This window comes from Cucumis melo, chromosome 8 (assembly GCF_025177605.1).
Source record: "Cucumis melo cultivar AY chromosome 8, USDA_Cmelo_AY_1.0, whole genome shotgun sequence".
Taxonomy (NCBI): Eukaryota; Viridiplantae; Streptophyta; class Magnoliopsida; order Cucurbitales; family Cucurbitaceae; genus Cucumis; species Cucumis melo.
In genome coordinates, this window is record NC_066864.1 from 8,881,160 (window position 1) to 8,906,215 (window position 25,056).

The 25,056-nt window shown below is 33.4% G+C and overlaps 5 protein-coding genes, 1 long non-coding RNA gene and 1 other non-coding gene across 10 annotated transcripts; 5 read left to right on the forward strand and 2 right to left on the reverse strand.

Annotated features, from left to right (window-relative positions):
• Positions 1-317: 317 nt before the first annotated feature.
• On the reverse strand, positions 318-3,761 carry LOC103500835 (dual specificity phosphatase Cdc25). Its single transcript, XM_008464276.2, has 3 exons — positions 3,442-3,761; positions 3,221-3,359; positions 318-816 (listed from the first exon to the last, which is right to left on the reverse strand). Exons 1-3 carry the CDS (start codon positions 3,522-3,524, stop codon positions 649-651), a joined length of 390 nt encoding a protein of 129 aa, XP_008462498.2. The 5' UTR covers positions 3,525-3,761; the 3' UTR covers positions 318-648.
• Positions 3,762-4,742: 981 nt separating this feature from the next.
• On the forward strand, positions 4,743-5,624 carry LOC107991912 (uncharacterized). The gene has a single exon (XM_017047386.1). The coding sequence runs from the start codon at positions 4,743-4,745 to the stop codon at positions 5,622-5,624; it is 882 nt and encodes a 293-aa protein (XP_016902875.1).
• A 1,376-nt stretch (positions 5,625-7,000) lies between these two features.
• Positions 7,001-9,490, forward strand: LOC103500834 (uncharacterized). The gene has a single exon (XM_008464275.3). It carries the CDS (start codon positions 7,135-7,137, stop codon positions 8,896-8,898), a length of 1,764 nt encoding a protein of 587 aa, XP_008462497.1. The 5' UTR covers positions 7,001-7,134; the 3' UTR covers positions 8,899-9,490.
• A 2,975-nt stretch (positions 9,491-12,465) lies between these two features.
• Positions 12,466-18,673, forward strand: LOC103500833 (serine/threonine protein phosphatase 2A 57 kDa regulatory subunit B' beta isoform). Of its 4 annotated transcripts, none has more exons than XM_008464273.3 (3): positions 12,479-12,696; positions 12,785-14,167; positions 17,945-18,673. In XM_008464273.3, exons 2-3 carry the CDS (start codon positions 12,989-12,991, stop codon positions 18,266-18,268), a joined length of 1,503 nt encoding a protein of 500 aa, XP_008462495.1. In that variant the 5' UTR covers positions 12,479-12,696; positions 12,785-12,988; the 3' UTR covers positions 18,269-18,673. The 4 variants fall into 4 exon arrangements, with proteins under 4 accessions (XP_008462494.1, XP_008462495.1, XP_050945080.1 ...); XM_051089123.1 differs by having other exon boundaries at positions 12,489-12,696; positions 12,851-14,167; XM_008464274.3 differs by having other exon boundaries at positions 12,489-12,696; positions 12,968-14,167.
• Positions 15,988-16,119, forward strand: LOC127150793 (U6atac minor spliceosomal RNA). The gene has a single exon (XR_007823374.1). It is a non-coding gene; the product is annotated as a U6atac minor spliceosomal RNA (small nuclear RNA).
• Positions 18,674-19,317: 644 nt separating the features above from the next.
• LOC103500832 (probable pectate lyase 12) lies at positions 19,318-22,221 on the reverse strand. The gene is made up of 4 exons (XM_008464271.3): positions 21,928-22,221; positions 20,619-21,082; positions 20,286-20,536; positions 19,318-20,052 (listed from the first exon to the last, which is right to left on the reverse strand). Exons 1-4 carry the CDS (start codon positions 22,080-22,082, stop codon positions 19,477-19,479), a joined length of 1,446 nt encoding a protein of 481 aa, XP_008462493.1. The 5' UTR covers positions 22,083-22,221; the 3' UTR covers positions 19,318-19,476.
• On the forward strand, positions 20,447-22,542 carry LOC127150641 (uncharacterized). Its single transcript, XR_007823217.1, has 3 exons — positions 20,447-20,592; positions 20,690-21,091; positions 21,956-22,542. It is a non-coding gene; the product is annotated as an uncharacterized LOC127150641 (long non-coding RNA).
• Positions 22,543-25,056: the final 2,514 nt, after the last annotated feature.

Below are 25,056 nucleotides of genomic sequence, written 5' to 3' on the forward strand. Positions count from 1 at the left end.
ATTCAAATATATGTGTGTGTACATATACATATACATATATATAAGTTTGTTTTTTAAAACAATTTTAAAAAGTAGAAGACATGAACATCACAATGGCCTGGTTGTGAAATGATATCACACACCAATTTGACCATTTATAAATGCAACATATGTGTTAGATCCAGATCAATATAGGGTCAACAGTATAAGGGTAATTAGATAATTAGGCAGTTACCGAGAGTAGTTGTAAATAAGAAGTTGGTGAGTGAAGAAGGCAGAGTGGTTGAGTAGTTAGATCGAGTATTATTCTCATGAGAGGGGTCCCAAGTACCATAAACTTGGATAATATTGTAGTTCTTCATTAATTCATATATCGATTCTTGTTAGGATAGTTCTTTCATTAATTCATATATCAATTCTTGTTAGGAAGTATCCTAACATGGTAGCAAAAGGATCCTGGGAATATCTTATCTGACTTGGCAGAAACGAATCCCTGGGTTCACCAACTTAATAACAATAATAGCCATGTTGATCAGAAGTGGATACATATACAATGCAACTTTAGCATTCCACATATTTATGAAATAAAATTCTTTTAACAATATCATACCATATCCCCTCCTTAATCTTCTTCAAAACTATGGTGATGTTTGATGAATTTTCTGAATCCTACATCCCCTCCTTGCAAGGCACGTTGTTGCAGCGACAAACGGGTTGGCCAGATGCTTCCCAGCCGTTGAAGCCGCGTTCAAGAACACATATGTTTTTTATTCCACCATCCTCCTTAATCCCCTCCAGATAGTTGGCAAGCTTCCTTGCGCAACTCGGGCCACGAACCTACAAGAAGAGAAAAACCATTTGGTTATAATAAGATTTGTTGACAAAACTTAGTTTCTAAAAGTAAAAGCTGAGCATAAACAGAAGGGGTCTCCGAGAAATGAGATGATAAGCTTTTTCCTTATTATTTTGCAAAAATGATGAAGATGCCACGGAAAAGATAATAGGCCAAATTCATGGTAGGAAAATTCATCCCTTAAAAACACTCTCTAAATGAATACAAAGTTTTTGAATAAATGAATGCAAAGTTTTATATTCAAAAGCTTTCCATTACTATACTAACAGGCTATTTATAGCCTTACAAGAAAATAAGACAAGTAACTAATTGATTATGAAATACTAACTAAACACTGATTAATATAAATCAACAATTAAACAAATATAAAACTGAAATATACTAATTATCTTATAATTCTCCTCATCTCCATTAAACATACATGAAAGTTAATGTTTGCATGGAAACATAAAGTATTAGCCAATTTTTTCTACAGATAAACTTCATTCAAGAACAATTGTCAGAATTAGCATGGCAACAAATGGCCAGGTAATGCAGAGGTAATAATAAATGAGAGAAAGACAGTAGAAGAAGAACTAATTAGGTGGAGTTAGAGAAGGGAAAACTAAAGGTTCCATATTTTCAAGGACAATGTGGAGCTCTTCATGGACTTGACAAGACGTTATATAAATGAATGAAATGTTAGTAAAAGCATGAATAGTAATCAAGGCTCTAAACCCAGATTGGAAAATGCAATCGAAAGGAGTATTCCTTCAAAATGTTTCTTGAAAATGCCTGTAACAAAAGTACAAATTTTGCCCTTAGCCAAAGGATTTATGTAAAACTGAAAACAAGTTCAAATATCATGGGAGTGGTGGGAAAGGATCCAAGAACCATGAATTATGCGGGAATAGGAATACCATATGATATTGGAGAGTTGACTTTCAAGTTCTAACATAATAGGATTACTTGAACTTTTGACAGTGTCGATTAATTTTCTGGAGAGAACTTGGCCAGATCTTGGCTTGCGCCTTTGTACTAGTCTAAATAAAGCAACAAGGCCATAATATGTTTTTTGTTCAACGAATGATCGCACTACCATAAACCATGATTTGCAAGAATGAGAATATAAAAATTATAAACTCAGATATATGCTATAACAGCTATTCTAATCCCACTCTCGAAATTTCATTTTCAAAATAAGCATCCACTTAATCAAACATTCAACTTGTCCTACATAGTGGTAATACTATCTGTTGGTGATCATTAGAGAAGTATAGGAAGAATACATAACAGCACAATGTATGATCTCGATATATTGGGGTTCTTTCAATAGGAATCAGCCAATTACCTCAATTAGATTTAATACAAAAGGGGTGTGGTTACAAAAAGAACTAGGACAATGATAAGAGCAAAAAGGAAAGCTAAAAGAAGAGAGAGAGTGAGAGACATACACACACACACCAAAAAGAGGGGGAAAACAATAGAGGAGAGAAGAAGAAAAATATAGATTTAAAGGAAAGCTAAAACCCTTTGAATGAATGCAGTTAAAGCACTGGCATTGACCAATGGCTATATTCCGGGGCATTGAATAAAAGGAAAAGAAACGGAGGGGATCCTTTGGATTTAATGTTGGTGGGATCTCTCATGAATTTTATAAAGATACTCACATTGCAAGAAATAAATGGAAGGAGTATCCAAACAGTGGCAGTACTTCAAATTTATTACACTGGTAGTACAGGTTCAAGTCCCAAGACGCTTTATTGATCTTCCATTGGGTTAAACTAATTAACAGCTCTAACGAGGGTCTGAATTCTCCCATCTTTACCAGATACTCAGGAAGGGGTGTCTTCTTAGATTCTTAGCCATGGACTTCTATGTTTCCCTATTTCCTCAAATTTTTTAACCATTCCCAAGGATCTCCTCTATACCTTTCTTTTACCATTCACCCATGAACAATGAAAATTATTCTATTAGAAATTATAGCTTATAAATCACTAACTTGTCTGATCATGAATAATGACTATTATTCTATTAGATATACAAAGCATGCTAGAAAATTCGAATAAATGACAGCGCTCATACATGTTTGAGCCCAAATTCAGCTCTAAAGATCAACAACAGATGCAGTACATCAGCAACCACATAAGCAAAAGGCAGGTCATGTATCTAAACTCTAATTCAATATGGCATTACAGAGAGAAAGATAACTGAAGTACTTATAAATCCGATTAATCCAAATGTGAATTCAATACTACTCAACCTTTAAACAACCGAAGAAGTTGACGGGAAATGAAATTTGAGATGATTAAAACAAAAACCCTAAATAGAACAAGTCAAAATCACAAAATTGAAGGTAATTCATAGATAATTGACTATGTAAAAGCATTAATTTCGTTCAGCAGAAACCTGGCTAAGAGCGCAGTGGAAAACAAGCGTATCCTTCCCTTTCACTTCTTGGACAAGCTTAGAGATCTTATCAGAGAAACTGTCACTAGCGAAGTGCAGAGATCCAGCAATATGGCCATCGTAACTCCTCTCGTCGTCCCTATAAGATCACAAAACAAGATTTTACATATATGAACACAAACTACGTCAATCAGAAAAGGAATTTTGGCGTGAGGTTATACCTAACGTCGATGATGGCGACATTTGGCCGGCGTTTGAAGGAGAGAAGCTGAGTGCCAGTTATGTATGAAATGTTTCGAGACATATTGGTATTGATTCCTTCTTCTTCGTCTTTCTCTGGCCGACGAATGGAGATTGAATGATCTTTTGCTGCTGATCAATCGGATTGAAAGTCCTTTGATGGATGGTATGTGAAGCTCAAAATGAACTCACGGCCGGAATTTGACTTTGTAATCCTTCAATGGATTAGATTAATTACTATGTGAAGATTACATATATGTATATATATATTTATACTTCTAAGAAACAGTTCATTGCTCTCAAAATATCTCATTTCTTAATTTAAAGGTCAAATTATTTAAAAAAATGCTTTGTGTTTTGCATTCAAAGTATTTCAATATTTTCAAAAGTTCAAAAAATAGCTTTAAATTTTCGTGAGGAGTTCAAAAATATCATTATCTTTTTAATCCAAACGATTAAAAGGTTTGTTTAATAAAATAATAATTATCAGAAAATTTCATAAATACTTATAAACTAAAAAATATTAAAAATACTCTCATTAATTTTAAGCTAAAACCATAATATAAACTTATCTATATTTTCACATTGACACAATTAAATAAACAAATTTTATTACATCTTAGAAAAACACACAAATAAAAAATAAATAAATACTCAAATGACACTAATATAGATAATTTATCTATTTGAAAACAATAAAGTATTTATTTATTAATTTAAATATACTTCTTGGTTTTTTTATAATTTTTCCAGAAATATTTTATGGAAACCTATATTTAGACTTTTGTTAAAATATAAAATTCTACAAAATCTCATAAAACTTCACAAAATTCCAAAATTAAATCAATTGTTAGTCAAATAAAAACAATTCTCACACTGATAAATCAATTAATCCAATTCAATCCAAATTGTCTACTTATTGTTTGGTTTTCTTCAAAAATAGAGAAAATTGACAAACCAAAACCTTAGGAAGTATAAAGATTTTATCAAATATTCTATTTATTTATTTTTTTGTTTATGATTTTCATACTCTTTTATTAATTTAATATACTAAAATTTGTCTATGATAATTTGATAATTTAATAGAATTTATAAAACTCAAACATTAAATATATATAGTTTGAAAAAAAAAAAGTATTTGAAGAAGTCGAGGGCATATAAACCCTCGCTATAAATATATGTGTTCCCATTGGCCTCAGACGCCATAATCATTTTAGTCTCAAGTTCTACGTTGCCATACTCCACATTATATATAGTTCCCATCTCCCATCTCGCCCTGTCCATGGATCCCTCCGATACCGTACATCCGGCCAATGTTGACGACCGCGAGGACTTTCTTTCTGGTCCGAACAGAAGGGGAAGAGAAAATTCCAAATCACCGCCAATGTGTTTGCTTTATGGACATATCCTGGCTGAAAATCAGCCTTCCGACGACGCCGCTTTCGGGAAGCAAGATCTTTATTGTTCGTTTGAAGCCAATGGAGTAATCCTCGGTGGCCAAGAGAACGAACAAGGCCAATGTGTTTTCGATATATACTTTTCGCAAGATAATCGTGATTATCTGGTGAAATTAGTTTTTGGTCCAATGCTTGAATTATCTGATGAAGATTCGCAGCAAGAAGAAAGAGAATTAGAAAGTGATTTCTACTGTGATGATGGAGAAGAAACTTATGAAGATTACGAGAACGATTCTGATGAAGAAATTTTCGAAGATGAACAGAGTGACGATCCAGAACTTACCGGTTATCGCGTTTGTAATTTATATTTTCCTGGAGAACGTTACTATGTTGTCCGATTAGTTTTTGAGGAAGAAGAAGGAGAAGATAGGTTTCTTGAGGAAGATGATAGGTTTCTTTTCAAGAAACTACAGCGAGCAGCGGAAATTTCATATGACGGAGAAGAAGAAGAAGAAGAAGAAGAAATTCCGGCAACCGACGATAAATCCTCCGGTGATTTACCGGAAATTGTATCGGAGAATTCAAGTAAACTGATGGAATTAAAGATCGAAGAACATGACGATGATGTTAGAATCGAGCATCCAGAAACGGCAAAAGGAACCGAAAACGGAAATAATGATCAAGATCAATCGTCTGGTAATTTCGTCGATCCTCTGATTATATTAGAACAACAGAATCATCTAATAACAAGGATTGTTGCTGTTTAATTCTTCCGCTTGAATAATAGTTACGGCTATGATTTGCTTTCTAGTCTTGCATTGTTCATCTTTTTCATCGATCAACGACGAACTTTCTCACTTCTTGATTCAATTTCTTTCTTATTGTTAATTCATTAGATTTTTTTGTAACTAGAGATGATACAAATTCAATGGAACAAAAATTAGTTAGACGATGAATGCGATTTTAATCTCTGATGATGGTTTCAATTTCATACTTAATGATCTTGCTTTTTGAAATTTTTAAATTTTTGCAAAATCTATGCAATGAAATTGAAATTATTTTCAAATCACAGATTCTCCTAATATATGATTTCGAAACTCAAGATTCTTCAATTTTTACTACTTTAAATTTCAAATTTGGTTGTAATACCAAATACAGATATAGTCCTAGATTTATGGTAGAGCTTGAAAAGAGTTTATAATTAAAATTAATTCAAATGCAATCGATGAACTCCTCTACTTCTATACAATTCCAGACTTAATTATTAATTTTTGGTAAAAGGAAAATTGAATGGGGTGTAGTTTTCAAATTCAAAAACATGGTTAACAATCGTTGTTTTCATTTTGTATTTTTGGTTTTTAAGATTAAACCTACTTCCTTCCCTTCCCTCGCCTTAATTGCAACTTCCAAGAATTTTTTCTTTCAGAACATCGATAAAAGGTAGATAACAAAATAAGAAATTTTAAGTTAAAATGAATGTTTTTAGGCTTAATTTACAAAAAGAAAAAAGAAAATAAAAAACTTACGTCTCATCTAGTATTCTGTTTATCTTTTGTTTTTTGTTTTTAAAAATTAAGTCTACAAACATCCTTCAACTATTAAATTTCTGGTTTCATTATTTACTTTTTATCAATATTTTAAAAAATCAAATCAAATTTTAAAACTTAAAAAAGTAGTTTATGTTTTTTAAATTTGACTAAGGATTCCACTTTCATACTAAAAAAAATTTGTAAAACATTAGTATGAAAATATAAAGAAATAAACTTGATTTCCAAAAACCAAAAATAAAATAATTAACAAACGAGACCTAGAAAAAATACTAACAAATACATTCATATTTCAATGTCAACGATGAACTCCACCAACTCCATCTTTTCCTGAATTGGTTGAGACTCAAACATATTAACTGCTGGGGCACATTTAATTTACTCAATGAAAACATAATAGATCAATAGAAATAAAGGGTAGGCCTCGTTTGATTGATTTTGGTGTAGTTTTATTGTATTTTGTATATGTACTAATACATCAAACCCACATCCAAACCTATAATGAAACGATGAATCTTATTGATTGATAAATAGAGTGTTCAGTCCACCATCATGTCATCCGAATGGATAACGTTTTTTAAGTAATTTATAGATACTTTGATTAACGGAAACAACAAAGGAAGTTTTTTTGCTCCTCTGTTCGCTTTCGCACCTCAACCATGTGAACACAATTTCCACTTCTGTCCAATTGGAACTTAACTAAAATTCAAAGTGTCTTCATCAATCGTCCATGGCCACCATTATAAAATCTTCAATTCAGTTCCCAAGATTCAGCATCGGAACTGGGCAAAGAAGACGATCGCAGATGTCGAATTTCGCCGTCCAAGTTCTATTGGGCCGATGGTTCACCGCCTTCGCTTCTTTACTCATCATGTCCGTTTCCGGTGCCTCCTACATGTTCGCACTTTACTCCTCCGACATCAAATCCTCCTTGAATTACGATCAGACCACTCTCAACCTCGTCGGCTTCTTTAAGGATCTGGGTTCCAACGTTGGAGTCTTTTCCGGTCTTATTAATGAAATTACCCCGCCTTGGGTTGTTCTCTTCATCGGTGGGGTAATGAATTTCTTTGGCTATTTCATGATTTGGCTGTCTGTCACTCACCGTATCTCCAAACCCAAATTGCCCGCGATGTGTTTGTTTATATTCCTAGGTGCAAATTCTCAGACATTTGCCAATACTGGGGCTTTGATACCTTCTGTGAAGAATTTCCCTCAGAATCGAGGTAATGTATTGGGTTTATTGAAAGGGTTTGTTGGGTTAAGTGGGGCAATCTTGACTCAGATTTATCATGCTTTTTATGGGGATGATTCGAAGGATTTTATCTTGCTTATTGCTTGGCTGCCTACTGCTGTTTCTTTACTGCTTCTTCGGATTGTTAGAGTAGTGGAAGTGAACCCAATATTCAAATCCAATGATCTGAAAAATTTCTATTCTATGCTCTACATTTCCCTTGGTCTGGCTGGCTTCCTCATGATTTTGATTATTATCCAAAACGAGCTCATGTTTACTAGAATTCAGTATTTGGTTTGTGTGTTTGTTCTTCTAGCGTTTCTTTTTCTTCCCCTTGTTGTTGTTATAAGAGAAGAATTCAGCATTAGGAAAAGGAAATTGCAAGGTGTGGATGTTACTTCTTGGCTTCCGGTTCCATCAGACCAATCTCCAGCTGAATTACCGTTGCCTAGACCTTCAAGTTTGCGAACGACTGACATAGCTTTAACCAACCCAAGTTCTTGCTTCGAAAACGTGTTCAGACCGCCGGAAAGAGGAGAGGACTACACCATTTTACAAGCAATCTTCAGTGTAGATATGTTGATTCTGTTTTTTACCACAATTTGTGGGGCTGGTGGGACTTTGACTGCAATCGACAACCTGGGTCAGATAGGCAGCTCCCTTGGCTACTCAACTCATACCATTTCTACTTTCACTTCTCTAGTGAGTATATGGGGCTTTCTCGGTCGAGCATTTTCGGGTTATGCTTCTGAATTCTTATGGACGAAGTATAACTTCTCTCGCCCTTTGTTCCTCACTTTTGTCCTTCTTCTCTCTTGCTTTGGCCATCTTCTAATTTCCTCTGGAGTCCCAACCTCCATTTATTTTGCTTCTGTGATCATTGGATTTTGCTTTGGAGCACAGTGGCCATTGATTTTCGCCATTGTTTCTGAATTATTTGGCTTGAAATACTATGCAACTTTATATAGCATTAGTGGAATTGCTAGCCCAATTGGTTCATACATTTTCAATGTGAAAGTAGCTGGCTATTTATACGACCAAGAGGCTAGAAAGCAAATAGGAGCGATCGGTCTTAGAAATGTAGCTGGTAGAGACTTAGCCTGCAAGGGCGTCCATTGTTACAGATTAGCTTTTCTCATTATCTCTGCTTCAACCATGTTCGGTTGTTTTGTTTCATTCATTTTGGTGCTCCGAACTTGGAAATTCTACAAGGGTGATATCTACAAGAAGTTTAGAGATGAAAGAAAGGAATCAAAGTAATCAACTTAGTATTACACTGTTTGTTCAACACACGCCGCAATCTTGTTATCTTACTTCTGTTCCGACATCTGACAGAAAGGTAGAATGTTGCCTTTTATTGTAGCAAAGATGGAGGTTAAGATCTTCATTTAGTGTCTTTTTCTTACCGGTATTTACACTCTTGGTATGATCCAAACACAAAACCGAACTTGTCATGGACAAAACCGAACTTGCCTTTTAATGTGCACGGAGGATCTGGAGTGGTGAATTGCCATTTTGCTCGGAAGCCACAACCTACAGAAACAACTGCTTAGTGCTTACTTTTGTTCAATACGAAGATCGTTCACCTTTCTATCAAAGCTTTCTTCTTTTGCTTATCAGTCAGTTAAAAAGAAAAAGGCTAAAAGATGATACTTGTCTTTTTCGAGTTTCAACAATTGTGAGGATGGAGATCTAACCATCAATTTTTAAGATGGTAATTATTGGCTTTATCGAGCTTGGATTGACTTACGAATAGGCTTTGAAGTTCCTTTTTGTAAGTACATGTACCTTTGTAAATTATCTGTACACAACCACAACATTTATCTAATGAAGTTGATTAATTGTAACATCACATTTATATTGGCTGGTTTTCTTATCTGCTTCTGGAAAGATATGTGTGAATGAGCTGTTCTTGTCAAGCAAAGTTATGGAGACTCTTTTTTCTTTGCATCTTTAAAAGGCTTTGTCTCATTTGACTAAGCAATCTTTTCCTTTTGCTAGTTCTTGTGACTTATTTAATGAATATGCAGCCAAGAATATACCTGCCAGGGGTCATAATGGTAAAGGATTTCTAAATTTAATTAGTCCTTGTTAAATTACAAATTTAATGTGTGTGTTTAATCGTTGCAAGAAAAATGAGCTACCATGATATTTAAGACTCGTCAAATTTAAATTTTGTGACTTTATTTGTAGTTATTGTCTATTAATGTAAAATTATTGATGATAGATGTGAAAAAAAATGAGACCGTTCGTCTTCTCATGACAAAAAGTAGTTATCACTAAAGAAGAGTTACTAACCTTTATAATTTTGAGAAAGATTTTAAAAAACATTATTTTTCTCTGTTTAAAAGTCAAAGGTATTTCTAAAACGTAAATCAATTTGTCAAATAGTACATCAGCTACATTTTCAAATTTAAAGTTGAAACTTTCTGTTACAACGATGAAGTCTAAACTCTATCAGAGGACATTAGAGCTTTTTATCAACACTGCATTATTTTAGGCCTTTCTTTTTTCTTCTCCAATGTACCACAACCAAAATCTCTAGTGTTTGAGTTCAAGATCACTACTAATGTATTGTTAGTTTTATTTTTCTTTGCATTACCCAAAGAAATAAAGAACTTTATAATTTAAATTTATCAAACAACCATAGCAAGAATAAATGTGTGACCAATTAAGTTTACCTTATTTGTCACTCTGAGTTATAGCTTTGACCAACTGAATTAACTCTTTAGTATTTAATAAGCTCATTTAATATTTGGGTTGTAAAAGACCTTTTCACCCTCAACTTCAAAATGTATATACTTTTTAAAACTAAAACACCCTTCAATGGTTTGTGATGATCTATTATAAGATTCCATTATTGGTGATAGTAAATATATATATTCCAAGTTGTTGAAGTATATTTGGTTGACTCATTCTAACATTATCTTCCTTTTGGTCTTTCAAATTTCTCATTTCTTATGACTTTTAATAGAAAATTGCTTTTGGGTTTTCAACTGTTTAAAAACATATTTTATACAAATTCAAACAACATATATTCTTATCTGATCATAATATGAAATGGGTAGAATATGTATTTTTATTTTTTCTATTCTTAAAAAGTAGCTAAAACCTTCCATGTACGATTAGTGAAATATGTTTTTATATGGAATATATGATTAGGTCAATAAATTTTCTAGCTGTATCATGAGTTATATAAACAAAAATTACGGTCTATACAAAAATTTGACATATTTTAATTCTTCGTTAGCCTCTTGTTTTGAAAAGGGTGTTACATTGGTATTATAGTGCAATATTCGTAGGAATTTAATTTAATTTAATTTATATTGTATCTAAACAATTTGAATATTTTTGGCGACCAATTTCAAAAAATTGGTGGGGGCAAAAAAGTAAAATCCGTGAAAGGTACGGAATCAATTAAAGCAATTTGGATAAATATCATTATCAATTATTTTAAAATTTGGAAATGGTCGTATTTATCGTTTCAAATTTTATTTTAAAATTGTAATTAGAAAAATGGAACCAAACTTTATAAAATCCAAAAATAATTGGATAGTTTGAAATAACCAATAGAAAATAATTAGTAATAAAAAGAGATAAAATAAATTTTGGAAAAAAAAAAGAAAAAAGAAAAAAAGAAAAGTGGTGACAGAGCTTTATGCAATCATTTCTCTCCACAATGTTTATGTAAATTGACATTACTGCCCCTCAGGAGTTTACCGTACAAAATAAAAAGAAAAAAAAAATCTTATTTATCAATTTGAAAATTGTTTGAATTTCGTCCCCAAATTTATGTACTCAAAAAATTATTTTATACATTTTTCAGAATATAATATCACCCAGAAAGAAAAAAAAAACATAGTGAAAATAAATAATAAATTAAGCCTCGAAATTTTTGAGGTTGATGTGCTTAGTTTTGAAATTTTAAAAATCTGTCTAATATGAATATAAGTTTGTGAAGAAAATTTAGTTTTAATTTTTTCTATTCTTAATATATTACATATAATTTTAAATTCTATATTATAAAAGAATTATGAATTATGAATTTGTGATTTAGTTTTTTTTTTTAATTAAACATGTTTTTGAAAACTTGTTTATACTTATAAAAAATTGACTGAAAATTAAACCTTTTTAAATGAATATTATGATTTGAAGTTGAGATAAAATTTTGCAACATCGATGATTTAATTTAAAGATTGATTTTGTACAATTGAAGTAAAGTTTTCTATATCTTTTTAAGAAAAATTATATATAAAAAAAAACAAAATATTATAATACAAAACTAAAACAAAATAATTATGAAATTGAATAGGATAAACAAACCTACATAATATATTTTTTCAATGAAAAAATTGCATAATTTGAATTTTGGGAAAAAGAAAACTAAAAACTAATACACTCACACATCATCAGTGTCTATATGCCGCGTGGAACTTCCTACCTTGTTGTCCACGTGTATGATCATAAGCCACAGCCACTCACGATTTTTGTTGTTGATTTATTTTTTTCATATTGAAATAAAACAATAAAAAGAAGAAAGAAGAAATGGTCAGGAAAGAAAAAAAAAATATAAATATAAAGATTAAAAAGCATTATCCTAAGTTTGAATGAAATGAAATGAAATAAAATAAAGTTTAATTTGAAAGGAAAAGAAGAAGGGAATAGTAATTAAACTTATTTTGTATTGTGAAAGAAAGAAAGAAAGAAAGAAAGAAAGAAAGAAAGAAACAACTGTCGAGTGTCTTACAAAGGCTTTTATATGCAATCATTTTTTTTTAATAATTAATTAAATAAATTTATATATATATATATATATAAATTATTATTTTTTTCTGTTTTTAGCTTTTCATTCTTTTCTTTAATTATCTTCCACTTCCGCCGTTCGAAATCTCTCTCTCTCTTTTCCTGGCTCTCTGGGGCTCTGTTTCTCTGATCGGATTGATCGCCGGAATCCTATCGCTCGATCAACTCGCCGGCATTCCGGCGATTCGACTCGGATGACTCAATACTTGGATCCATTGAAGACCAAGTTTGAGAGAGATTGTATTACGACAGGGGGTAACGTTTTATTGTTTTGTTTTTTCTTGTTTGATTCCGTTTCCCCATCTATCAATCCCTAATACCAGATCCATGCTTGCTTTTATAGATTTCTGACACTTTAAAATAATTGGTGGGAGAAGGATTTCATACCTCTTGTTTAATCATGACCTAGGGCAATTAATTCGTGCATGTTGATCCATCATTTATTGGAATCGATACCCTATCAAAAACTGGTTCATGTTTCGCTTTTAATTCCCGCTCCTTGAACCTACCGAATTTTTTGGATTAGGGTTTGTTGTTTTGAGGAGATATGTTTAAGAAAATTATGAAGGGAGGGCATCGTAAGCCCTCCAAGTCCGACGCTAATGATCCTTCACTCTATGGGTTTGGACCGCCCGGGAATCGGAATTCAGGGTCTGTTTCAACGACAAACGTGGTGGTGAATCATGCTTCTCGGCCTGGACCTGCCGCATCGGGCCCCAATTCAAACTGGGCTCCGGGGGTGGTGGCGTTGGCGCCTCCTACCGGCACTGTTGAACCTCTTCCGTTGTTCCGTGATGTACCGGTTTCAGAAAGGCAGAATTTATTTATTAGAAAATTGCAGATATGTTGCTATCAGTTTGATTTTTCCGACACTTTGAAGTCTGCCAGAGAGAAGGAAATTAAGCGGCAGACGCTTCTGGAATTGGTTGATGTGATACAATCGGGGTCGGGGAAAATCACAGAAACTTGTCAAGAAGAAATGATTAGAATGATTTCAGTTAATATTTTTCGGTGCTTGCCTCCAGCTTCACATGAAAATACCGGCCAAGAAAATGCTGATCCTGAAGAAGAAGAACCTTATTTGGAACCGTCATGGCCTCATTTGCAGCTTGTATATGAACTGTTACTGAGATATGTTGTGTCATCTGATACCGATACCAAAATTGCCAAGAGGTACATTGACCACTCATTTGTGTTGAAACTTTTGGATTTGTTCGACTCTGAGGATCCTCGTGAGCGGGAGTATTTGAAGACAATCTTGCATCGTATATATGGGAAGTTCATGGTCCATCGGCCATTTATTCGGAAGGCTATCAATAACATTTTTTATCGATTCATTTACGAGACAGAGAGACACAGTGGTATTGGCGAGCTTTTGGAAATCCTTGGGAGTATCATCAATGGGTTTGCATTACCCATGAAAGAGGAGCATAAATTGTTTCTTGTTCGGGCTCTTGTTCCTTTGCACAAGCCTAAATCAATTGCAATCTACCACCAACAGCTATCCTACTGCATAACACAGTTTGTTGAAAAAGATTACAAGCTAGCAGATACTGTTATAAGGGGTTTGTTGAAATATTGGCCCATGACCAACTGTCAGAAAGAAGTTCTTTTCTTAGGAGAACTTGAAGAAGTACTTGAGGCTACACAATCAGCAGAGTTTCAGCGCTGTATGGTTCCTCTTTTTAGACAGATAGCACGTTGCCTCAATAGCTCGCATTTTCAGGTTTGAAATTAAATATTTCAACGTTCTATTCATAAGCATGATTTTTGTGCCTAATAATAGAAAATATTCCCTTAAAATTTTGTCTCAACATATATATGCATATACTATTAATTTGTCTTGCTGATAGTCATAGATCTTATTTAAACTGTTTACCCACGCTCTTAGTAAGACCAATTCTAATTGTTGATATTAGAGTAAAATTACTTATTTAGAATTTTCTTTGTTTTGTTTCTTGCAATATTAGATGTTTTATTTTGCTTCTGTAGTTTGATTTTCCCATACTAGAATTTCTGTCGGATCTCTATTCCTTTTATTTAAATCATAAATATACATTCTCTCGTCTTCCTTAGGGACGGAGAGGGAAAGAGAGGGGAGGGGGGGAGCTATAGTTGTTCTTTAACCTCTCAATAAGACCGATGCAATAGTTACCATCCACGCCATTTATAAGACCATACTTTCTTTGTTTCTTATAAAGAAAAGTTCTTTGGTTTGTGTCTCGCAAGATTTGATGTTTTATTTTGCCTTTGTTGTTCGATTTTACATATTAGAGTTTCTTGTCTGTTTTCTTTTTTTCTTTTTCTTTGTCCTGCTTTTTAAATTATAAACATAACTCCAATAGTTATTATCCTTGAAGCTTTCCTTTTCTTCTTGCTATCATTTTTACGTTGGAAATTTTACTCAAAAATATTATTAGTTTTTTCTATTGACTTTGGTGTGGGACGAATTGGATGACTGAAGTAGAGGCAAACAACCTCTGGACTTGTGGTCGCTTCATCCTTCCTATTTCCTGATAGAAAAGGCCAAAGATGGTTAAACAAACAACAATGCCCTCTAGTTCTACCATACCTATTCTTTTAAGATGTGTTTTCTTATTATGTGCATATATTTCTTTATTTTTGAAGGCTGTTTTTGTTGATAACTGTAGATGTTCACCTGTTCTATGTTTATTGGTTGGTTTATTCGAGGATCTAAAAAAAGTGTAGGAAATCTCGTAACACGGGCATTGTGTTTTCCTTAGTTTACAATGTGGTTGTTCACTAGTTACTTTTTTAGTGTTTTATTTTGGGATGTTTTGAGTTGGCCTTGTTCCTTTTTGGCACATATCAACCTATGTGCATTAGTGTTATTTTCTTCTGCTTCATAAAAAAACCTGGAGTTCTACCCCAGATCTGGATTTAATGAATTTTGTTGTGGTGTTATATTTTTTGTAATGGTTGGAATATTGTGCCTTTGATCGCATATCAGTTCTCTTTTCTTCTGCTTCATGAAAAAACCGGTGCTCTTCCCCAGGTCTGGATTTAATGAATTTGATTTTTGTGTTATATTTGTAAGATATTTGGGACTATTGTGCATTTGACACACACTTCTCCTTTTCTTACAATAACACTTCAATCAATTTCATGAATTCCTTTTGGTGATGATTATTAATTAAAATTCTTCTAGTTGTGTAATTCTTCTTCCTAATTGAAAAATCTCGATCTATTTTATCTGGGGATTTACTTTAGATTTACGGGGATTCCTTTTCTCCCAGTTTGATTACCATTTTGTAGGTTTCACTACTCATTATTTTGGGGCTTTTCAATTGTTATCCCCTATTTTGAGGTGTTTTTAATATAGGAACTCCAGGTGTTGTTATTGTAGGTTAGTTGCTATTGTGTGACACAATATACTGGCTGGAGGGGTGATGACCAATATTTTGGTCTGCTGATTGGAAAGAAATATTTCGGTGGAATATATGACAGTGAAGCTAAAAGGCCAAAGATGTTTCAAAATCTATCTTCAATCACCTCAGTAAAAGAAGAACGTAATTATAAAATCCTGTGTTTGATTTAAGGAGAGATGGTTAGCATCTCCCCTGCAGGGCTGGGAACAGCCTTTGGGCTTCCCTAACATACGGTTATAGAATCCTTTGCTGTGAGAGCACCAAGAACAAACAAAAACCATAATATGATTTCAAATTTGGCCCAACCCTCTGCTTGATTTTTTATTCATCTTTTAACTCAGTTTCGTGATAAAGTATCCCTTGAAGTATTGAACCCAAGGTTATACATTCTTTCCTGAAATAGATGGCTGAGTAAAGAAGCTCTGAATCTGTAAAGTTCCTCTAGCGCAAACTATTCCTCAACCAATCTGGGAAGCCTAGTGCTCTAGAGGATAGTAGCAAAAGGGTAACAAAAGGAATAGGTAGTTTTTTCCTCCCTTGTTCTGCACAATATGCATGAGCTGAGGGCAGGTTCAAATTTAGTCTCATATCTCCTTAGAAGAGACACATTAAAGCCGAGGATAGGTTCAAATTTAGGTATCTAAATTTTAACTTGAGGCATCTCACGAGTCTCAAACCTTAGAAGGGACACCCATAAAAGGTGAGTATAGGCTCAAATTCATTCTAAATTTGATCTTGAAGCATCTCACGAGTCTCAGACCTTCTAGGAAGGGACACCCATGAAAGACCATTAGGATCCATTTCATTTGCAGCTATCATTAAATTATAGGATGGATGCCCAAGATGTTTTCTTTTATTGCAAATCCTTCGAAGATTATACATAAATAATTATATGCAGTTATTTTAATTGTGTAAAAACATTTATAGGCCATTTAATTTATTAGTCTCAAAAAATAAATTTATTTAAATGTTAATAATGAGGTCATCATGTTAATTTTAATTTGCATTAATTAATTTATATCCATGAGAAATCATCTTCAGATTTCCCGTCACTTAAGTTTGTTCACAAGGTTTTAAAATGTACATTATTAAACTTTTTAGGGTTTGTTGTGGACCCAAACTTCAAGTGGGTGGAGTGGGCTATAATAACCCACTCCATGTTTTGAGCTCCAAGTATAACAGTTGGTGTTACAACTAATTATTGCAATACTATTTCAAATCCCTTTTTGTTACAATATTTTACCACTTCCTTTCCTACTCATCCTCTCTCACCCTCTTTACTATGGCATTTAGTATTTCCAATCCAGACTATTTTAGTCTGTACCCCAAGCAAACTATCATAACCCATAAACTATATTAACCAACTCAACGTCCTAAACACGTCTTAATGTGTAAAACTGGTGACAGCCTAAGGTGTATCCTTTTGATTCAGACGGCTGTTAACTTTGCCAATTGGTTTGTGGGTTAGATGAACATCAGGACTTTTAAAAGTTGAACGGTACAAGAATGTTTCTTTTTTGGGTAGACATCCACCACTAGAAAAGCTTAAGAATGTTATATGTAGCTTTTTAGTTAAAGGGATACTTGAGATTGAGCCATCCCGGAATAATCTGTTGTTGGGTGGGGGATATTGATTTGAGCAGTGTGTAATTTGGAAGGATTAATCTAAGATAGTGCTGTTGGGGTCTTTCATACATTGATATTAACAAAAGCCAGGATTGTTTGGATATCTCCTAGGACTTTCTTTGGCGAACAAAAATAACGTGTGTCCTTATTGTTTTGCTGACAAAAACTTGAACGAGGATATCACTCTCTCTGGAAATAACTTTTTAGAAGAAGTATAGACTTTTCTCTTATCATGTCTCAAGTAAGTATGCATGAGCATTTAGAATGGTCAACAATGTAAAACTGACAAAAAATTGAAAACTTTGTTCTATGTATGTAATTCAGTTATCCATCCTTCCATTAATGACAAGCTGTTACATTCTGAAGTCTCTTTGTGTATTGTGTTTCGATTGCATTGTCTGTTTACCTGCAAGTTTGTTCGGCAATTGAGCAAAGGGTTGTGTTTTCCCCTTGTTTTTTATGAGGCGACTTGTGAATATGCAATGCAGGTTGCTGAAAGAGCTCTGTTTCTGTGGAATAATGAACACATTGTTAGCTTGATAGCTCAAAACAGGGCTGTGATATTGCCAATAATTTTTCAAGCATTGGAGAAGAATATCCAAAGTCATTGGAACCAGGCGGTTCATGGGCTGACTGTGAACGTCCGAAAGATGTTCATGGAAATGGACGTGGAGTTGTTTGAAGAATGTCAGAGGCAGTACACAGAGAGAGAAATGAAAGCAAAAGAAGTGGAAGAGCAGAGAGAGTTAGCTTGGAAAAGATTGGCAGATGTTGCAGCACAAAGAGGAGGAGACTACATGGTAACAGTTTAAAACACAAACAAAAAAGAAAAAAAGAAAACAAGGTTGTTCATTTAATGAAAAGGTTCAGCATAAAATGACTGATATAGATGGTCTAGATTTGACCCTCTCCAAATTTTTTGGTATTCTTTTTTATTTTTTTTCTCACTCCATCATCTTTCTTTCTTTCTTTCTTTATCTTCTTTTTTTTTCTTCTTTTTTTTTTTTCTTTTTGGGAATCCAAACCCCTGGGAAGATGAAGGTGAAGGTATCAGAAGATAAAGAAACCAACATCAGCATCAGTATCCAGCAGCAGTAAATGTAATTTAAAATGTACGGAATTTGTTAGTAGTTTTTGCTGCAGATTTAAGAATGATTTGTGAAGTATTATGTGCTTTATAAATATATATAAATATATATATTTTTTTGCCCTTCTCACTTGAATTATCCTAAACCCTTTTTAGAACTTCACTTTCTTATGATTTTCCAGTTAGTTAATTATTTTATTGGTTAGGTCAAAAATCATTTTGAAGTCGTTAGTACGTATTTAATATTGGCTGAGCTATGTTTATTTTGGCATTTTTTAGTGAGTTCCAATAGAGTTTTCACGATTGATCGTTTTTCGGTCATGATGCTTTGCCTTTCTTCCTACCAGTCGCTTGTGAATTGTGGGATGGTAGATTATTAGATGATTTTCTGCATTTTAAAATAATAGGATAGATTCCATAAATTAAAATATATATCTTTTCATATGACTATCAAATTATGAATGAATATATAGTTATAACGGTCTCTTCAGGAGGCTAAAACGTAATGAGTTTATATTGGTATGTAATTTCATGTCAACTTTTTTCCTTCCCTCCTATCTTCAATTTAGCGCTCTTTTCCATAATTTTCATGTACTTCACGATCCCATTTCTATATCGATATCAAATCATGATCTTGATTATATTTCAGTCTTCTAAATATATTTTAATATTTTTACAAGCTAACACTTGAGTAGTACAACGCATGCTAAAATATATATTCTTTTCACATTTTTTTTAGGAGTTTACAAGTAAGAACAACAACTCCATATCCAATTTAATTTAACAAAAAGTAAATTAGATAAACTAAAGTCAGTTTTGGCATACAATAGGTAAACAAATGGATTTACATTTTTAGGCCTTTCTTTATGCCATTTAAATTAAAATGCAAAAACCCACTCCACCTCTCGATTCTATCCTCTCAACGACATGTCGTCATAGCACAAACGCAATCACCACCACCAATCCCCAACAAAAAGACAACAAAACAGAAAAAGCCCTAACAAAACAACTCTCCGACATGTCGTCAGTATAGTCCATACCTGACCCAAGCCCAAACCCACCGCCATTACCATTGGGGCCGGTCGTCCACATCCCCAAATTATTATCCCTACCGCCGACGCCGAGCGGGCCGGCGTGCCAAGTGAGCTGATCAATCAGCGCCGCGGACTTCGGCTCGACGCTGTAAGCCTTCTCGTACTTGACTTCAAGCCCTTGACCGGAAGTGACGAAGAAGGCGCCGTTCACAAGGATGTCTCCCTCGGAGCGCCAGTTCCAGCCGCGCCACTCGGACTCGGATGTTTCGACTCGCTTGGTGACCTCCTTGGCGTTGCGGTCGTATGGGGCGGTGTAACGGTTGCCTTGGCTGTTTATGGTGGGGTTGCCACTGCCGCCGATTGCGTACATTTCCCATTGGGTGAAGTCGTTGTTGACGACGTGAATGTAACCTAATCGGCAGCGTGGCATCCTTTGCACTAGCTTTTCTCCGAAGTGGTTGAATGCTATTGTTACCTTCATTTTAAAATCATTCTTACTTTTAAATTTGGAGTATAAATGAAGTTGGTTAAGTTTAATAGTTGAATCCATGCATATTTGAAGGTGCTTGTTTAACTCACCAAACACTCCTATTTCTCATTGTTCAATCTATTATAAACCAAACTTCGTGATTAATTCATTTTTAATTGAATGAATTAACTAAGAATATGAGGGTAGAAACAAGGAAAATGGATGGAGAATTCACTGACCTGCATACCGGAATCCGGCCAGTAGTTGTCGCTGTGACCCAACAACATAACTTCATCGTGATGTGAGAAATAATTGTTTGAAATCGTGATTCCGGTGGATCCCATCACCGCATCGATCAATCCATCTTTGCAATGCGACAATGAACAATGATCAATCCATATGTCCTTCGATCCGAAGATAGATATCCCGTCGCCGTCCGATTTCGTCCGGTACCCGTAATGCGTCGGACTTGATCGGACCATGGTGTTACCTGCACAGCCGAGCTTTAGATCGACGCATTTTGTCGAACATTTGATGTGCAGGAAGGTAAATTAGGGTTTTCGATTTGTTACCTGATGGATAACAATGATGGATATGGATGTTGTGGATGATGACATTACTTATGTATTGCAACGTAATGCAGCCACCACCGACGATGTGGACATTGGCGCCGCGGCCGTCTAGGGTCTTGTAGCTGTTAAAGATGAGTTCCTGTGAGAGTTTGATGAGCATGTTGGCAGGGAAGACGATCCAGAGAGGTTGCGGCTGTATCACGGCGTATCGTAATGTTCCGAGCTTTGGATTTACTGCATCGTCATCGGAATCGTCCGTGACTATGTAGAACTCGCCGTTCTTGCCGCCGAGAGCGTACTGGCCGAATCCTATGGCGCAATCGGCGAGGCGCTGGCGGTTGTTTGGCCAATTTGGATCGCATTTCCAGCAGTCGTCGATGGGGTTCCCGGTGTAGCAAGAAGAAGATTCATCTTTCTCAGAGATTTGGAGCAATTGCCTTCTCGTTAAGGAAGCATTCACTTTCCTGCAACAGGTAACACCATTACTTTAGAGATTAGAGGAACTTAGCGTTAAGCATAGATGGTATAATCCAAAATTTCAGCTCCATAAATGGTTGAATCTGACTAGATATACCTTCAAAATAAATGATCTGACAGGAGGATAGATGAAGAAAAACTTGGTGATTTTCAATGATTTTCACCGAAAAACAGAGTAACCATAAATGTAGCGCAAGAGAAGGACTCATGTAGTGTTTTTCGTTTAAACATGCTTAAACCTAACAAAGAACAGTGATTAAGATTGGAAATGAAATAGAAAACTGAGGGTGGAAATGGGATTAATCAAAATGAACATTAGATTTGAGTGTCAATTTCTCTTTCTCATGATTGCAAAATCTGTTAAAAGTAGTTCAAGATTTCAAAAATGAGTACATTTATGAAAGAAATCCAACAATGTAGTTAAAAGTTCATAGAATAGGTCATAGACATAATAGTTACTAAACAGAACAAGAGTCGAAGAGTAAGATTTAAGCATAAGTCTAAGATTTTAAGGCCTAATAATGTGGTCAAGAAAAACCTAAAGCTGAAGACTGTAGCTACACAAAGAGCTAAAATAAACAAGTCAAGGAAAAAGAGGAACAAACCCAAGAACATAGTAACAAAAAAACCCTGATTCTAAGCTTGGATTTTGTACATCTAATACATGAAATCCTAAAAAAATAAGCATAAAAAACTTGAAACGGACAATAAAGTAGAGAAAATGCACAATGTAGCTAAAAGTTTCAAAATGCAGACAGTTAGAGTAAGAGCCAAGCTAAGAACATAGTGATTCTTAAACAACATTTGTGAAAAAAATGGAACATTGAAGGACCTGTGAACTTCTTGAGCAACCAATTCAGGGCTAGGATGCTGGCCAGGGAGAGTGAGGTTGAGAGCGGCGGCGGTGGCGGTGGTGGCACCGGCACGGAGCGGCAAGCGGGAGGGTAGCAGCAAAGCTAGCAGCACAATGCAGGTTGTGGCCAGCATTTCGGAGAGCAAAAATGGTAAGCTCTCTCACTCAGTCTCTCTACAGGCTTTAGAAATTGCTCTGCAGTGGTGTTTATGTTTGTTGTTTTTGAGTGGAGAAGTGTTTTTTCAACTGTTTTTCTTCATTTTTCTTCCTTCCATGTTACCCTCAAAAGCATTCTCAGCTCTCATTCTGTCTAATATAATCATTGTCAGAGACTTTTGGGATTCAGTTAGTGAGAGAATGGGGTGGAGAGAGAATCTTTGGTTCTCGAGGAGGAAAGTTGTATCCAATTTACTTTTGAAGGGAAACGGGTTAATTTCATTTGGGTTTTCTTTTAGTTCCACAAAGGGGAGGGAGAGATCCCATCCTTGGCCTCTTGTAGTGTAAACATACCTTAATTTATTGAGTTTTGTTGATGTTAAGTTGGTACAAATAAGAGTTTTTGTGGAGAATCAATAGAAAAATGAACCTTCTAAACTCAAACTATATACTAATTTGTTCCTTAGAAAAGGATTAAGATGTTCATTGTTTTTAAAATTTCAAAAATAGAACAAAGAATGGTGGAACCAACAAGAACCAAAGTTAAAAAGTATAAATAACAAAAATAGTATTTAAACGATATAAAACTCCTAAACTCAAAACTTTAAACTGAATTTTTTTAAAAAAAAAAAAAAGAGAGAGAGAGAGAGATTTGTAGAGTGATGAGGTGGCAGAAGATGATTGGGCGGTATAAATAATTGAACATATTTGATTAGGAATTGGATAATGGGGGAACGTAAAGAAATGAATGTGAAGAGAAAAGAGGGTTACTTTTTGACTATGGGACTGACTCTTTGAAGATTCTTCGCCTCTTCCTGTTTTTCTCTCTTCTGTTTCCATCCAAGTTTTGCAATATTTCTTTTTCCTTTTTCCCTTTCTTTTTTTAATCTCATTTCCTGTGGTGGGAAAGGGATATTCTCTACGCTTTCCTTCAGTATTTCCTCTTTTTATATTATTTTTTTGTACCTTGAAATCAATGCTAAGTATCCAACATTTATATTCTGATAATGATTCTCATTTTTCAGCCTCGTTTCACTTTCATTTTGGTTTTTAGAATTAAGCTTAAAAGCGTCACCGTAATTTGGGGTTATTTTATTTTCTACATTTTAGGTCTTTTTTTAAATCAAGTCAAATTTTTAAAGTAAAAAAATAATCATTTTTAAATTTTTACTTTTTTTTCCTTGGAATTTGGTTATGATAATTATAACGTTTGCATTGATAATTTTGAAAAACATAAAACAAAAAATGAAATAGTTATCGATGATGGTCTAAACTTACAAAACACGATTTTCAATCTTTTACGTGTGTGTTTTTTTATTATTATTATTATTTCTTTTTTGTTATCTACTTTCTAAAAGCAACTAAATAATCTAAATTAAATTTTCTACACTAAAAAATAATAATTTTTCAAAAACTTACTTTTATTTTTTAAAAAATTAGTTATTCACTTAAGTCTGCATTTAAGAAATGTAAAATTAAAAAATAGATTTTTCTTTAACATAAATGACCCTTTATGTATTAAAATAAACCGTAAAAGTAAATACAAGTGAAATACAATGCTAATATAAGCTGATGTCAATTAAGAAATAAAAATACATTTTTTAAAACCTTTTTTTTTTCCTTGGTATTTTGTCGTATGACATTTTAAAAACTAAAAAAATATTCAAACTATTTATAAAATATAACAAAATTTATCTATTACTAATTTTAAGTCTTTTTTCTATATTTTGTAAATAATTTCTTTTTACTATTTATAGTAATTTCATTTTATTTTTTTATCATTCTTCCACAAATTTTAGTTGGGAATGATTTTAATTACAAAGTAATAAAATTAGGATAAATAGATTTTGATAATAAATTGAATAGAAACGACGAAGTTTTGACATGAGTGATGAGTAACTTCAAAGTTAGACGTAATCATTATCAACGTGGCCACCCAAAATCTTTTCATCCTTTAATTAAATTATTTTTAAGGCCTTCCTTTTCCCCTTTATTTGTTTATTTGTGGGTATTATTTATATATACATCACCTATATATATATATATATATTAATCCTCTGATCACTTGGTGAAACGGTAAATCAAAATGGAAAGAATCTTCTTCATAAAAGTTTTTTTTTTTTTTTGGGTACAGCTATTGTTGTTGTAAACTTTGATGTTTATTTTAATATAGGTTTGACATGTTATATGCGGTGATTTTTTTTTTTATTTAAGAAACTAGTGACTATATTAGATAATTACAATAATTAACACTTCAAGCTAAGTAACTAATTAAGTGTATAAAATTGTTTACATAGCAAAATATTGCTATCATTTAGAAGAAAAAAATTATCAATAAATTGTATAGTTGATAAATTTGGTTATAGTTGTGGCACATGCTAAAGTTAAAAAAAAAAAAAAAAAAAAAAAAAATCAAAATTTAGTGTGTTAAAAAAATGAGTAAAAACATTTAGAAGAATCCATGTCATAGAACAGCAGTATCCAATTGGAGTACTTTATTATTTATCTGTAATTTTTGTAAGAAAATTATCCAATAAAATAAAAAAGATAAAAGATAAAAGATAAAAGATAATTAGATTAGTGTTTCTTTATAGACAAAATAGGGTAATAAATAAAAAATAATAATAATTGTTATGATGATATATTGGTAAGTTAATGGGGAGCAAAAAAGTAAAAACAAGGTTTCCGGCGTATTACAAGGCACGAGCAGTCTAAATGGAACGCTCCTTCTCTTCTTTTAACGACATCGGGCCCCACAAATGTGAGTTTTTCTATTTCTTTTTCTTTTTCTTTTTTCTTTTTAATCAACAACAATCAGTAAAATATAATTGGATTATTGCTTTTCTTTTCTAAATAGAAAATTTTTGAAAATTACATTTATATATATATTCTGTTATTAACAATTTTTCTAAATTTATTTTGGTCTATCTTATCCAACTTTTAATAACATTT